The sequence below is a fragment of the Anomaloglossus baeobatrachus genome, chromosome 8, assembly GCF_048569485.1.
Source record: "Anomaloglossus baeobatrachus isolate aAnoBae1 chromosome 8, aAnoBae1.hap1, whole genome shotgun sequence".
Taxonomy (NCBI): Eukaryota; Metazoa; Chordata; class Amphibia; order Anura; family Aromobatidae; genus Anomaloglossus; species Anomaloglossus baeobatrachus.
Window position 1 is genome coordinate 181,107,568 of NC_134360.1, and position 15,958 is coordinate 181,123,525.

Below are 15,958 nucleotides of genomic sequence, written 5' to 3' on the forward strand. Positions count from 1 at the left end.
GGGTGCTTCTTACAATACGGTGCGTCTTATAAAACAAAAAATACGGTAGCATGATGTTGCTACAAATAGGCTTCAGATCTATCATACTGAAGGCAGGTTTGACTCGTTCTCCACATTTTGCCATACTGTTAGCAAATTTACACAGCAGTGTTTTGGATACCTGAATCTAACAAGACCAGCGACCCCTAATTTTCCTTTGACTCACATTGGCCTCAGTATTGAAAGGTTTTCTGAAATGATTTTCCACTTTGTCAGGAATTATCACATTTAATTATCACATGTGCTTTGAAACAAAATACGAACTGAAAAACAGGAAAAAAAAGAATTTATTTCTGGTTCTCAGAAAAGTTATTAAATGTACATTTTATGATGTACCTATTAAGGTTTAACTATTCCAACTTTTTTTCCAACATTTTTTTTTCAGAATTTTTTTGCTTTTTATTTAATTTTTTTTAACTTTAGTTTACAAAATGGGTTTATCCGGCAGAATCTTTGAGTCTGCTTCTTTAACCCCCGTTTCTGCCAGAGGGGGCAAATAACAGCATATGTCAGACTACTCTGGCCGTAAGGGGTCATATATGGAAAATGCCCCACCCTTTCCCCTGAAACAATCCCGAATTTGCCCCAAACCCTGTGCCCGCCCGCTCACCCACCCCTTAGAAAAAAAAATTAAAACAATAACTAAAAAGGTGCCCAACTACATTTATCTAGCATTGCGTTATAATTCACAAACGCGCGGTGTTAAAAAGAATTAAAATAAGAAAAAAAAAAAAAATAAAAATCACATGTAGGTAGTTTTGTTTTTTTTTGTTTGTGTTAAAACTAAGCAAGAAATATGAAAGACATAAAATAGAAATCAGCAACCTATTTCCATGCTAAACGGGTGTGATCTCTGTAACAGGACTTTTTTTTTTAAGTTTTTTTTAACTGTTTTTTTTTTTTTTAGTAATAAAGATTATTAAACCCAGGACAACTTTTTGGCTGTTTGATGTCTTTTTTTTTTTTCTTCTGTCTTTTTATCTTGTGTCTTTTTTTGTTTTCTTCAGAATATACAAGAACATCCAGCATCAAATGTTTATCTCAAATATAACAATCGACGATACACAAGTTATGTGAAACCGCAGTGAATGTTAATAAAGCTGAGCACTTCCCTCTGTGTCCGTCTTTCCTCTGTGCGAGTACATGCGGATTTTTGGTATCAAACGTGGATTGATAACACCCTGTGTAGGTGCTTGTGGATAACTGCCAGACACGAAGATAATTCGGATGGAGAGGAAAGGATGTCCAGAAATGTGACCGATATTAGGCAAAACAATTCCTTAGGTCAAATCATAAATTTACAAGATGAAGGAAGGTTTGAAGGTAGAAGCAGCCATAGTATCTTGACGGATGTGTTGCGAAAATATCTAGTCCGGTGGAAAAAGTATGTTCTGTATACCATTTGACTTTGAAATAAAAAAAAAAAAGTCAATGACTGGATAGAACTAACATCCATGTGGAGAAACTGGACGTAAATGACCACAGAACAGTTTGTAGGCTTCACATCCATCAACAATGGATCCTTATGGTTTTGCAATGTTCATATGGTGGACTTCCATCTTCTCAAAAAGCAAGTAATCTCCAAATCCAAGATTACAGACAATGGACGGAGCTCTGGTTCAACAACAAAGCTTACAGAAATATTTTTTTGCATGGATAATATATATATTTTATTTACCCAAGTGAACTAGCACAAGATCTGCTTGTGTTCGGAGAAGAACTGGTGTCTGAAGAATAGAGCTAAGGTCATAGAAGAAGATCATTTTAACGATATATGTAGCTGGAACTACTTCTGGTAGCAACACATCATGGAAAATGTCTGTATTCCAGTTTATTGTCTTTTAAAATATACAGCCTTTGGTTAGTATACTTAATTCACGTATATTAAGGGTTTCCTCATGATCCTGTATCTCTAGTAATTGCTGAAGATGGTAATTCTCCAAGCTAGAAACAAATTAACCAGAAGTTTGAAGGATAGAAGTCATCAGTCAAAGAATGGTTAAACCAAAAAGAAAAAACTGAAGGTCATGCGTATGGCGTATGGTTTAGTACCATGATCAAAAATCACATTTTACTGCATGAGGAGACAATGAATGTCGGGATTGTTGGCCCTCATCTGTAATTTTAGCATGATCAGAAGGAGCTAGATGCCAATCGCAATTAATTCATCCACAATCAGATATAGGTCAGCAGAAGCATTATTTGAGCTCATTTATTTAAACATGGCCGCGTGTGTGCATAGGTGCAGCCACATTTCAATCAATAACCTAATTAATGCTTCATTCGCTGTCAGCTACTTTCTCCTCATCCGAAACTAAAGAAAAAAATGGTTTAATAAAATGAAAAAGAAAAAAAAAAAAGTCTACAATCTACAAAACCGGAATCATTGATAGAAATGTAGGCATGGATTAAGGAGTCAATGTGAGCAATAATGAAGGGTTGGAGTGTTTCTAATGGATATGCCAAAAGAGGTTGCTTTGTTCGCTGCATTCCCACAGTGGCCATCTGGAGTGAGAGGGAAGAGATGGATTCTGGCTTTCAAGAGTAGAAATTCAGGAGCCGGCTGCTCAGTTGGAGGTATCAGAATGGACGCTGCCAGGTCCTTCCGTAGGGGAAGTCACAGACGAAGGAGTGGCCGCATCCTGCCACCCTCCGTTAGCCTGAAAACAAAAAATGAAGCAATGTTTTACGTCTTTACCAAGTTGCTCAATGTACGAAACTAGATCTTTAACACACCCATAAGGACATATATTTAAACAGAAAAGTGAAGCAAGAAACTTTCTTTCATACAGGCTGATGTATCAAGTACTGTAGATCAGTCTTCTATAAGAGAATAAGATGAGTTATAGTGCTGAAAAGCTCCCTGGAGGACAGAGCCTCTGTGCCTATGTCAATAGTATAGGGAGATTTTTTCAAGACTACAGTGGCATTTTCATTGCAATGATCTGTAGGGGTCTGAAAGTCTGCCTTTCAAACAATTGTGCCCTATGCAAAGAATAGACCAACAATGTTTAATCCAGAGATCCCCACCCTTCCCAAGGGGCTCTACGTCTTTATACCACCCAATGGAGCCAACTGTATAGGTTTTTTCCGCAGATGGGTACTAGAAGATTGATTTTAATGTATGGACAATGAGGGCTCCCACTGTACTGATTTTGATGACCTATCGAAGCGTATTCAATGTCAATGGTAGGGTGATAAACTTACAATTCTCAGCACCAGTCATTGTAGTGTTCTGCTCCATGCACGGTTTAAATGGAGCTTCTCACAGCTGAGCGGTGAGTGCCAAGTGTCAGCCAGCCACTGGTCTGTTATTGATGACCTACCATGGTTAGAGGTCATTGATGTCAAATGTAGTGCATAACCTTTTTATTCTGGGTCGTGAGCATACATATTTGGACAGATATGAGAACCACCGTTATTTTATGGCTGGATGTTGGCTGGCCTTATGAGTTTGGGTAGAATATGTTGGCTGTACTTCTGGCATGTACTTAGAAGCTTCTGGCGAGCCCTTGTACCTGTGTTGAAGTCACTAAGATTCTGTTAGCTAACATGGAGCACTACGGGTAGCCTTATGACTGGGACCTGTCAGCCTTATTTGTGTGCATTTAGTATAAAAAGCAACCACCCCTCCATAGTGATGTGTGTGAGTGGATATTCACCAGTATATTACACCTGTGCTACATTTGCATAAAGCTGTTTTAAGGTTATTGCCCCTCATCAGTGAAAAGTAAGACACTACTTGATTGGGTGAGAAGCCTTTGACAGGGATTCTAAAGGGTACATTTTCTTTCCAAGTGGAACCTGATTTTCTATTTCAATGGAATAGTATCTGAGCTGTCCTTTAGATCACTAGAAGAAAAAGAATCTAGCTTGGGCCTGCTGATTTAATGCAGATTATGTAATGAGCTAATATTACCATTTTATATATGCACAATGCATACATCTTATCCTCTCCGAACCTTCAATCCAGTGAGCCTTCACTGCTGTGCCGGCTGTATGAAAGGTGTGACCTCTCCTTAATGCTGCGCGTTCCTTGATTCAAGGACACTGCTTGAATTTCTGGATCCACCTCTAAGCAGAACCTGGCAGCCTTTTATTTCCCAGCCTATGATTTTGTGGCGGCCTTTCTGTAATCACAGTGGCCTGGTCTTGTCCCCTCCTCTCTAGCGTCCAATCTATCTCAGAACTGTAATTGCCATGTCACAAGATCATCTGTTCCTGTCCCTTCTGCATCTCTTTAATGCACACAAATGACATTTTATGCTACGTGGGGTCATTGAGAACAAAGTAAGTGACGGCTAGGGACGTGTGAGAATGAGAAAGTATTCAAGAGCATTACAAGTTGTTATAGGTCATTCATAATTATATCCAACTTCTGTGATTCAGGGTCTGCAATTTACATATTGGTAACATTAATAGAGCAGGAAGATAAAACCTTACACCCAGTCTACAATATAACAGGAATCTGTGGTGGTTTATCAGGTAATACCCTAGTGACAGGAGAACTATTGGCAGACGATGGCAAGTTAAAGGTGAAATCTAGCCGAAACGCTACATTGTACATATTTGTCAGAAGACCTCATTTGGGGGGGAGGGTCTATGATCTCTGACCAGCACCTATATTCAGATACGAAGAGATCTATATAGATCATTATGACCTAAATTTCCCTTCCCTTTAAGAACTAACGAAGTTAATCCTCAGTCTTGATTTAAGGTCTGAATACTGTTCAAAAGTTTATCTCAAAAAAGTTATAGTTTAGTAAGGTTACACAATATAGAGCAGGAGCCAAGTACTTATTCTCCATATGGTCCCTGGTGCCAGGTCCATAGACTTGTTCTTCCTGCTGTGCCTTGTGCAGTTCCCTGTGATCTAACACTATAATGTATTTTCCTTTTCCTATTTGTCATAGTTATCAGAGTGCTGGCCAGCTGTTGGGGGAGATAGCAATCAAGTATCTACAATTTTGGATTCCCAATCGTTTTGTTCTCTCTGAGATAATTTGTCAGCAAAGATGTCCATTGGCCGCTTTCTCAGAGAACACTTGTTCAGTGTAGCGCACCAGAGTATGGGAGAGGTGGCAGAGATGGTTGTTGGCTGAAACATCGTTTTTTCCTTTGACAGCCATCTAATGTGTATGGGAGGCCTTTAGCATACACCCCTTGAAGCGCATCTACCAGGAGAACAAAGGGATTATGGGCTGAAATTCAATATGGTTGATGCTTCTTTTTCCAAACATCATCTGTTGGGGAAATAGTGAGGAGGTTTTCCAAAATCAGTGGGTATAGTTGATATGCATGCCTTTATGCTCAGGCTTTATTTATGAAGGTTGTCATCAATTCTACAAGGACTGCATTGGTCTAAAATGAATTTTGTCAAGTTTGACCACAAAAATAATGCACTCAATACGCAGACTGCCCAATTTATGAGCAGTCTTAAGACCCCATATCCATTAGATTAAAATCGTCCATATCTCCCACGGTTGGCGAGACCCTCTGACAATCTAATGGCTAGGAGGCCTCCCGACCAACAGACCGTATGGAATAACACACAATATGCTTTTGTTATCCTCTCATCTGCCAATTATAAACACAAATGCTCGGCCAAACTGAGTCGGCATGTGTATGGGGGAGGGTGGGTGTTTTAAGAGATAATGCTTGGTCAACGACTACTAGGGTGTATGGGCACCTTTATTCTGTATTACAGATTCAAGTCATACTTCGTTTTATGCCCATTTAGTGCACTATTTAAGTCAAAAGTGTATCACGGCACAGACTATAACAAATCTAAGAATTAGCAGCCAAAACTGGAGGCGGAAGGAGGTCAATGAAGCCTAGTGATTCATATTTGTGTGCTTCGAGATTATTTTCTATAAACAAGAAGAAAATAATTATATCCACGATTTCTTTGTGCATTACGGGCAAACTGATTGGATGCATCGGGGGTGGGGTGGGTTGTGGGAGCCGGGGAGAAATTATCTGACCTGTTATTTCTTTCTCGAACAATCACCATTATCCGTACAACTGCAGCGAGTAAATGGTGATCACAGTGAAGGACTCATTATGGAGAATAGCAGGGATAGATTTTGCTACAATAGGAGGTTTTTTTTCCTGAAGTGAAGAATTGAATGCTTTATTGAAGAAATTTTTTTTTTTTTTTCTGTTAAGAAACATTTGCCATTTCACGGAATCTCTGGATTAAAATGGTCTCTGATAACAAATGGAATGAATCAATACCTGTTTCTGGAGCACTCTTATTGCGGATGTCACACGCCTCGCGCGTTCTGATGCAAATGTGCGGAGAAAGCCTCATGTTGTGAAATGTGTATAATTAAATACCAGGTCATTACGGCAGAGATACAGCGCAGTGCAAACATTCTCCGCCAAGCAAATGTAACACTGAAAATAACAAAACAATTGTATACCTATGTGAGCCTGCGGCTCTCCCCTCCCACGGCACAGTGTGCATCTTGTGTTATTTCTGTGTTTATGTCAGATCTCACCCCCTCCTCCCTTCCTCTGTCACGGCCTTTGGATGGTGGATGGCTGATCTGAGAAATGTATTTGGATTGCTGTCCCAAATCTGCAGCCGCTCTCCCTGTGTCTGTCTTATTGATTTCACTCCATACGACACGGCTTGTCGCTATGAATTTACATGTCATTCCCAGCCGCAAGCACTGCCAGGAATGTTTGCTCCTCTCTGCCGCCCTCCAACACACACACACAAATATGTCCACGCATGTATGTCTGCGGCTCCGAATTGCTGCACAAAAGTGCTGTAATAATGGTTATTACAAGACAATGTAGAGCGTGTAGAGGGGATTTCAGCTCTGATGTCATATTCAACGAAAGACGGGTCGGAAAATTAATTCCTCCGTGCTACTGTCCCACCCAACAAATGGAGACACGTCTGCTTAGCACAGAACTGGTTAACACAGCTGGATCCCACACTTGTTTTGCGGTGGCCATGCTATGTGTCACCTGTTTGGCTGTTTCCCTCGGCTGACTGTAAGTGGCCGCAGGTGGCACAAGGAAGTTGATTGCGTGTGACAGGCTTGGGCTCCAGCTGCCTACGTTGAGCATCATTTGTGGGCAGAGCGCTGGCCGCTGGCTTCACCGGCACAAAGCAGAATAGGTGACCATGAAAGGGAGAGAAGTGTGTGCAATGTGGCAGTCAGGGCCCTGTGGACTTGAAATAATTGGGAAATAGACAGGGCAAACAAGAGGTTTCTTTGCTTACACTGATGCCCTGCGGACTGTACATCTGATTCGCTGACAGAGTCTCACTGTATCCGCCTGTCTGACTGATAACATGGCGAAGGGTATCCACCTGGAAGACAGACAATACTAATGGTGAGGAGAGGGCACCATGACACGATGAGGACAGAGAGAGCACAAAGCGGAACATACAGCAGACTTGAAAAAAGTAAGGACACCGAAAGGACAAGTGTGAAATACATGACACATGATAAGAAAAGGGAAACAGGGAATCCAGCCATTGAGAGGAAGAGAGAAGAAAGGTAGGCTCAAGAAATGTACAGAAAGTAAAGTCAGAAGTAAAAGGGAAAAAAGAAATACTAGAAAATCAAACTAGTGCGGAACCATTAAACATATATAAGGCAAAAAAAACAATGTATGTATATGCTGAAACCAAGGAACAGAATATAACTGCTTAAAATAATGAAAGGTAACCAAATATTTTCATTCGTCCTCTGTAAGCAGCCAACAGCAGCAACCAATCTGTCAATCGGGCAATAAATGTGATTGCAGCCATAGTGAAAGCTTCAGTATGGCAGATCGTCGATATATCTTCTCCAGGAGCAGATTACCAAATTGTAGTTTTTACATATTTTAATAAAAATTAATTTTGTACTATTATAGAGGTGCAATCATTCTAGAAACATCAGATTAATAGTAGTGTTATTCATGAGCCAAACGCTCAACAAACCAGGAGTTCACAACATTAGAAAGGTTATGCTTTCATCAACAAATTCCCGTAAAATCACATAGATCTGAGCGCACATACAGAGTGGCAGCCCAGTGAATAACGACCAATCACCAAACATCGGGATAAGTCAAAGCCAAAGAGCTCATTTTATTGGTACAATCCACTTTGGTTTTCCACCTGAACATATTTGGTCCAAGTCTTACATAACATATTAAAGCCAACAAATCACTGTTTTCGCCTACATAGCTGCTAATGGGAGGCTGCCATTGCAAACCACAAACATTGGCTTTGACCAAGTGACAAGACCACCATTTTCATTAGAAGTCTTGTCAATGTGGCAAACACCATTTTTGGTCGTTACCATTTGCCATATCTATCTATCTATCTATCAAATTGCCTTATTCTGTCTGTCTTGGTCCAAAATGACGTCATTAGAACTCATGACAACTGTCGCCACACTGCACGCGCTAAAGAGCCTGCGACCAACAGCTCAGCTAACTGAACAGCCCAAACTACGGGCCAACAGGATGACACCCGACACTTTTCCCCGCACCCACACAAAGTCCCGACTCCCCGGTGAGTGCTGCAGCCCACACCGGCAACCCCAGCCGACACATACCCACTGCTCGCCTCCGCCACCTGCACACATTACCCCACTCTGCTCCACCCCCCCGCACTCCGCATGTATACACTGAACACACACACACACACAAATATTCACCTGTCCCCAGCTATGCAGTCGCCAGTACTGACGTCCTCAGCGCCATGGCCCCGCTCGGCTCCACCCCCCCACACACACATTACCCCACTTGGCTCCATCCTCCCGCAATCCGCCCTCCGCATGTATACACTGACCACACACACACACACACACAGTCACCTGTCCCCAGCCATGCAGTCCCCGGCACTGACGTCCTCATCGCCATGGCCCCGCTTGGCTCCAACCCCCTCCTGCACTTCGCCCTCCGCAGGATGGGGGCACATGTCAGGATGGTGGCTGCACCACGATGAGGGCACATATCAGCAATGGGTCACATCACAGCATCAGCATATTTTTACTTAACTTTACACTGTTCATGGCCTTCTTTCATTACAAGCCATGGACATCATTAAACATTAGACTCATCTATTAAAACTGTTCCTTCTGTTTGTCATTTTAAAACCAATAAACAATTATAATACTAAATTAAACCTCACCCATCCAGTCCATTCATTACCTTATTATTCAATCTGCTAACCTACATACACATTCTAGACTACCCGATACGTTAGAATCCGGCCACCTTCTAGTTTATAAATAAGTATCTTTTAGCCGATATGTTTTGTATCTAGAAGCATATGACAGAACATTCCAACAGCGGACGTATCAACAGCTTCCTCCATGAACGATTACGTCACCAAATCATGTGAAGGTCCCTACCTGTGACTGTACGTTGGCTCCAACCTGGGCACCTTGGTAAGAATCTCCATTGAGAGACTGCACGCTCATGAACAAATCTCCAGAATTTGACATGTTAAAAGAACTGGAAGAACCTGGAAAGGAAAGAGTGAGGCACCTGAATCAAAGAAAGAAGGAAGTTCAAACCCCGGAGAGGAGGAATGACATGCATAGTTACATGGTGAGATAGGCAGATGAAGGAGGCTGAAAAGAGTTAGTACAAGGGGTAAATATTCAATAATTAAAAGGGAAGTTAGGATGAGGGAAAAGATATCTGCAGATTTAAAGAAAGAATGGAACCAATGAAGAGAGCCCATGTTTAGTATGAGGAGGATAAGTTATTCTTCTGATCTGAGATAGGTTAGTGGGAAGGATTTGTTCACTGAATTTGCATCACATGAAGGTGAACAGGTCTGGTTTTCTGTGCCTCAGAATTAGACATGCCAACACTGTATACTGCCCAGTCACATGTCATGAGAACATGAAATAATTGTTAGATATTTAGCAATAACTGTAGAAAAAGATCAGAACCGTACCTCCAAAAAAATTCACACTTGATCTAATGCAGTTAGGCAAAAATTATATACCTGACTGAGGTTCTTTATTTAACATTCTGATCAGACTTGTATGAAGCCCACTGCCACGTCATACCTCTTAGTGGGTCCCTCATTTATTTTCAGCCTTAAAAAGGTGCAACGCCGTTGCCAACCACCGCTGCGACGGTGCACCAGCAGGGCATGTGACCTAGTGCCTCATAACACCCATGCTGCAATGCTGAGCCCCCATGGCTCCAGGTGCCACTGACACAAAACCACCACAGCAATGACCGCCACACAGCACCAGCACCCATGTGAAAGGAGCTGGCAGACTCCCCTTCCACAAGCTCAGTGTGTGAACTGAGAGCAAGAGGCAGAACCCCTCCTTGCAGTCTCCTGCTAATTAAACTCACCTGTGCCACATGGGAGGAGTGCCTGGAATCATGGGGCTCAGCTTTGCAGCATGGGTGCTGTGAGGCACCAGGTCATATGTCCTGCTGGTGCACGGCGCCACACCTTTAAGGCTTAAAATAAGTTAGGGACCCACTCAGAGGTTCACCGTGACGTGGCAGTGGGTTTCATACAGTCTGATCAGAATGTTAAACCAAGAACCTCATGTTCAAGTATATACATTTTTGCCTAATGGCATTAGATCAAAGTATGATTTGTGGATGTGCGGTCCATGTCTTTTCCATAGTTATATCATAAGACGTTTACACTTGTATTATTTAACTAAATTCTAAGGTTTTTATATTTATGTTTACTGCTGGCTGCAGAATGAATAAGGCTATGTTCATATATGTCCGCAAGAAATTGCTGCTGAATCCTTCTAATGGATGATTACTGAACTTAGCCTTAACTGAGATTCCATCAAGCTCAATCTGACTGGAAATGTTTAACCCTTTGTCTTCTTGTAGCTCCTCAGCTGATTTATGACATTAAAGTTGAATATAGAGTGAAATAAAGAGCCTGTACAATCCCAACGGTGCAACATTTGTGACAATACCCAATAGGGCATAGGCATGTAAATATTATGCGATTGTCCACACTAAATTACTTTTGTAAAAAGTGGTCATTAAAGGGAATCCATCAGCAGGTTTTTGCAATGTAATGTGAAGACAGTATGCTGCAAGAGTTAAGAAACAGATTTCAGCGATGCCTCTTACCAAGGTTTGTGCTGCTTACTTGTAATGTTTGTTTTAGCTTCAGAAACTTATCATTGCTGCACTAGGTCAGCTAACTAACACTAACTGCATGTTTTCAGCATTTCCTTAGTTTGCAAAGGTGATAATTTAATCATCTGTGCAATACTAAGGAAATCTTGAAAACATGCACTGTTGGTGGCCCTTGAGGACTGGAGTTGGGAGGACTGGAGTTTAAGAACATTGAGCTATAATAGCGCATTAGCCCTAGTGTGAGACACCCCCTGCTGCGATTTGCAGCTCACTATCTAGAGACATTGTACACAGAGAGCCTGGTATGGGTTTGGTTAGCTCTCTGAGCTTTGATGGATTGCTAAATCTAAAAAAAAAAACCTGTCAGAATGGCTGCACCCAGTAATCTAAGTGATACATCATTGGATTCAGAATCTCTTTTCCTACATCATGCTACTCTCAGATGAGGAAGCAAAAACCTGCTGACAGATTCCCTTTAAAAGAAAAAAATCCCAAAATATCTAAATTCTGAACTCCATAAACCTAGATAAAATCCGCTCTTGGTTGGATCCTCACCAATCAGATATTAGTGACTTGTTCTAAGAATATTAAAGTCACAGACAACCTGTTTAATTTACACAAGCAATGCATGTACTAACATGTTCTAGCCAAAATGAATCCACTCCATGAATTTTAACTAGGGGAAGGGGGGAGGATTCTAGATTACAGAAAACATCCACTGTTGAAGGCTCTTATTTTACCAAGTGTATGAATGAATGTATAAACCACCTGGTGTCTTATGCCTAGAACACAGCCTATGGTCTCTTTCAAAATGGTGTATATTCTTTTATGAGAATCAGTTAGATTATGCAAATGACACTTGGCTGAAAATCTGATCAGAGTGCGATTTTACTGTGATCTGATTCACTTGCATACGAGAATCAAATCACAGGTGCAGAAAAGACGGAATGCTTAAGATCTCCATCGCCTCCATTTTCTGTGTATATGTATATCAGACTGCACTTGGATGACTAAACCAACTATCAGACCCAAGCGTGTCAAGCCCTAGGCTAAACTAAACCAACCATTAGCCAAAAGGGTGTCAAGCCCTAGGGTTAAACTAAACCAACCATTAGACCCAAGGGTGTCAAGCCCTAGGGTTAAACTAAACCAACCATTAGACCCAAGGGTGTCAAGCCCTAGGGTTAAACTAAACCAACCATTACACCCAAGGGTTTCAATTGTTGATTAACTGCATTTGGATGACATCTGAGTGCTGTCCGATATTTTGCACTCAGCCATTGACTTAAATGGGTGCAAGTGATCTGATTTGCGGAGGCACTCGCAGCATGAAGCATTTTTTTTTCTCATGCTGAATCAGCATGAGGAAAAAAAAAAAATAAAAAGATGTTCGGCACTGCCCCATAGTAAAACATTGGAGCGAGTGCTATCCGATAAAACATCAGGTAGCACTCTTCCGAGTTATATGTCAGTGTGAGCGAACACTTAACCGTAGTTAAATATGGACAGCGACCATTGACAACACAATATAATATTCAACATATATTAAACAATACAGTACAATCTTCTTGTTAGGGCATTTCAGATATAAGCTGGCAGGTTGGCAGGACACAGTGTACAAGAGGGTACTGAATAGTACGTGTTGAGGCATTCTGGATGGGTAGATCTAGTCTTGTTATACATACATGTTACGTACGTATGGTAAATATATCAGTCTCTGTATGTAATAGGTCGTGTTTATCCAGCATTAAGATCTAATATTGATACTAAAATTGAATATTCCCCATAATCTACCAATTCTGGAGCATTATGTTCTCATAACCTTGTATTATGTCACTCCTAGAAATTTAGGAATAAACTGATAGCAAAGCGTCTCCACATAGGCTGACACTATCCAATTACACGGTGTAGGGATATATTTGTTTTTTTTTATTGCACCGCTGGAGTAGTGCTTTAAATATAAGTTTCCTGCCCCCTGTCATATACTAGCCCTGCGGGGGCTTCATCTTCTATACGCACTGCTCTGGTCGTGTGACCTGCCGGCAGCTCCAGCGTTTCATGGAGTCCGTTGGAGGTCACAACTCAATACAAAGTCTATGAGAGTCTTGATATGACTTGTATTGGGAACTTGTGATTTAACTTCTGACTTCCGATGAGTCAGACGTTGCGGGCACAAGATGGCTCCATGGGACTGGAGTGGCATCAGTAAAAATTGAAAACGCTGGAGGGCGAGTATAAGACAGGGAGCAGAGGACTTAGATTTAAAGCAGCACTCCAGCGCTGATGCTTTAGCGAGCATGTAACACCCAGTTTTCAATTTATTTATTAATATTCGGAAGGAGTACCAGAGTAACGACACTATACCGAGTTACACAGTACGGAGGAGCCATTTAACTTTAATATATATCAGCCTTTTGGAGTGTGCTGTCTCTGGGACATTCAGGTGGGTTAAATCATACCGCTTACCAGTATGATCCTCATGAGATCTTAAGGTTTAACCATGAGGCTCTTTGTTTGGATACATGGAGAGATTATATACATACATATAATATATATAATATATATATATATAAAATCAACACTACACCTCCATTTTTAATATATTTTTTCCTCTTGTCATTAAAAAGGTAGTCCAGACTAATAAAAAAATATGGCTGTCATCTTGAAACCAGGTGAGGCACCGTTCTTGAATGTCAACCCCACTCGTTTCAATGGAGGAGTGCTGCATTGGGTAAATATGGTGGTGCTGATCATAGAAGGAAGATCATTTCATATTTTATACCACTGATCGATCTGGGCAAACCGCATTCTCTCAGTATAAAGATCTATATATGAAAACTAGAAATTATTATTTTTTTTTGTAAAAGCCTCTTTTGTGCTGCAGCTCTAACAGCAATTCTACAGAAGTATACTGCCCCTCTATAAGAGGACTTAAAAGCACACAACAAAAAACCCTCCACTAATCCTTTCAATTTTATTTTGCCTTATATCGCAAATAAAACTATATAAATTAGTTTTCTATGTGCGTGTCCCTCAACTCCAACATAATGCTGTAGCTGGCTAAAAGATCACTGGCTGCAGCAGGAGCCTCCCCCCTCTGTAGTAGTAGTACACAAATAGTGTTAACTCCACCCCTTTGAATTCAGTTTTATGCTCTGACAAACCGTGATGTCATCCTTATTTTAAGATTACTAATATTGCTCATTTTTTGGTGTAGTTTTTTTTCTTTCTTAAGGGTGTGTGCCCACGATCAGTGTTTACAGAGTTTTGGATGCAGAGTGTTTTGGCTGTGTCCAAAATGCTGCGTTGTACAGCACAAGCACAGTGGATGGGATTTCTAGAAATCCCATGCCCATTGTGCTTGCTTTGCTGCAGCGTAAACTGACATGTGGTGTGGCTTCCCGATCCGCAGTATGTCAATTGAATGGTGTGGAGATGCGAGTGTTCTCCACAGGTAAAACAGAGACAGACCACCACAGCCCGAACCCTGATCATGGGCATGGTAAACTGCGGTCTCCTGTGGACAGTTCTCGTGGCCCCGCAGGTCAGGACCCACCGCATCCAGGACACAGCATGTTCGGATAGTGGGCATGTATCCTAAATGTAAAGGTGTTCTAAAAATATATTTAGTGGGTGTCTATGTAGTGATTATCCCCACTTAACGAGACACTCTACATGTGCATTGTTCCTATGGGCATGGCTTGTACAGTATTGCAATGGACAGAATTGTAGCACATTGCTAGGGTAAGATTTCAGATCAGTTGTGTAGTCACGGCACAAAAGATACAGGATTAGTAAAATCAACATTTTTTAGCTGATTTTATTATATATTATAGGCCACACACAAAAGGTAGAATAGGCAGTGACCATTGTGAAGCCTGTGGGTGAGCGTGACTTTAGGTAGACTTTTTTTTTTTTATACCTAATAATATAAGCCCACCATAGATTGGTATCCTCCTAATACCAAGGCTGAAGCATGGACCAAGACAAATGGATGGAAAGATCAAATAGATAACAAGCATCTAAAATAAAAATAATAAAAATGATAACACCAACCAATAGTTGATACCACAAAACAACCACAAGACTATAGCCAAAGTCACGTGCACGCGTCCGGAGGACCATGCGTACTAACCGAGGTTCTGTGGTGACAGGAACTGCATTTTGTTTTGTGGTGCCACTGCCCCGCGTTCCGTCTGTTTGCTTCCTGAATGAAACACAATACAAAACCAGCAATTTCAAGGATATCAGCCCTTAGCTTGTCATTGGCATACAGAGAAGCATTTAACTGCAGGGTTAGCGAGCAATGTGTGCAGCTGGAGACTGGTTGACCACATGGCTTCATGTGAACCTTCTGTGATCTACAGTCAGTGTAAATTAGGAGAGATACGGGTGAGATGTTCATCCTATCCTAGTTCTCGTGGTTACTTCATAGCTTCACATAGCAGAAGGTCAACTAAAACTCGAAGTACAAAAATGCTGTATTTTCAAAATGAAGAAGTAGTGTGGAAGTATGTTACATAAAAAGAAAAAAAAAATATAAAATATTCCAGCATAAAGGACTTAAATAATTGGCGATTTTTGAATTTTTTAGGTTTAGATTTTCTTTTTTAGTCTAAACAAGGTTATAACAAAAAAGAAAAGAAAAGAAAAATGCACAGAAAGGTGGGTTGTGCAGCACCACGCATTTCCAAACCAGGTGTTGAGAGACGCCGCTGCAAGTTGGACAAGACAGTTCCCGAGGCAACCATGGAATGCCTGGAAAGAATCATACAAATAACCTATTGATTAGAATAGGACACGTTCACGATACCTGCCAGGC

The 15,958-nt window shown here is 41.1% G+C and overlaps 1 protein-coding gene across 3 annotated transcripts in view; it reads right to left on the reverse strand.

Moving 5' to 3' along the window:
- Window positions 1–308: 308 nt before the first annotated feature.
- PBX1 (PBX homeobox 1) overlaps window positions 309–15,958 on the reverse strand; it is a 172,288-nt gene continuing 156,638 nt past the window's right edge. For all 3 annotated transcript variants that reach the window (XM_075322274.1, XM_075322275.1, XM_075322273.1), the window contains 4 exons: window positions 15,272–15,343; window positions 9,408–9,520; window positions 7,280–7,369; window positions 309–2,699 (listed from right to left, as the gene is read on the reverse strand). In XM_075322274.1, coding sequence (XP_075178389.1) covers window positions 2,607–2,699; window positions 7,280–7,369; window positions 9,408–9,520; window positions 15,272–15,343 — 368 coding nt within the window. In that variant the 3' untranslated portion in view covers window positions 309–2,606. The remainder of the gene's footprint in view (window positions 2,700–7,279; window positions 7,370–9,407; window positions 9,521–15,271; window positions 15,344–15,958) is intronic.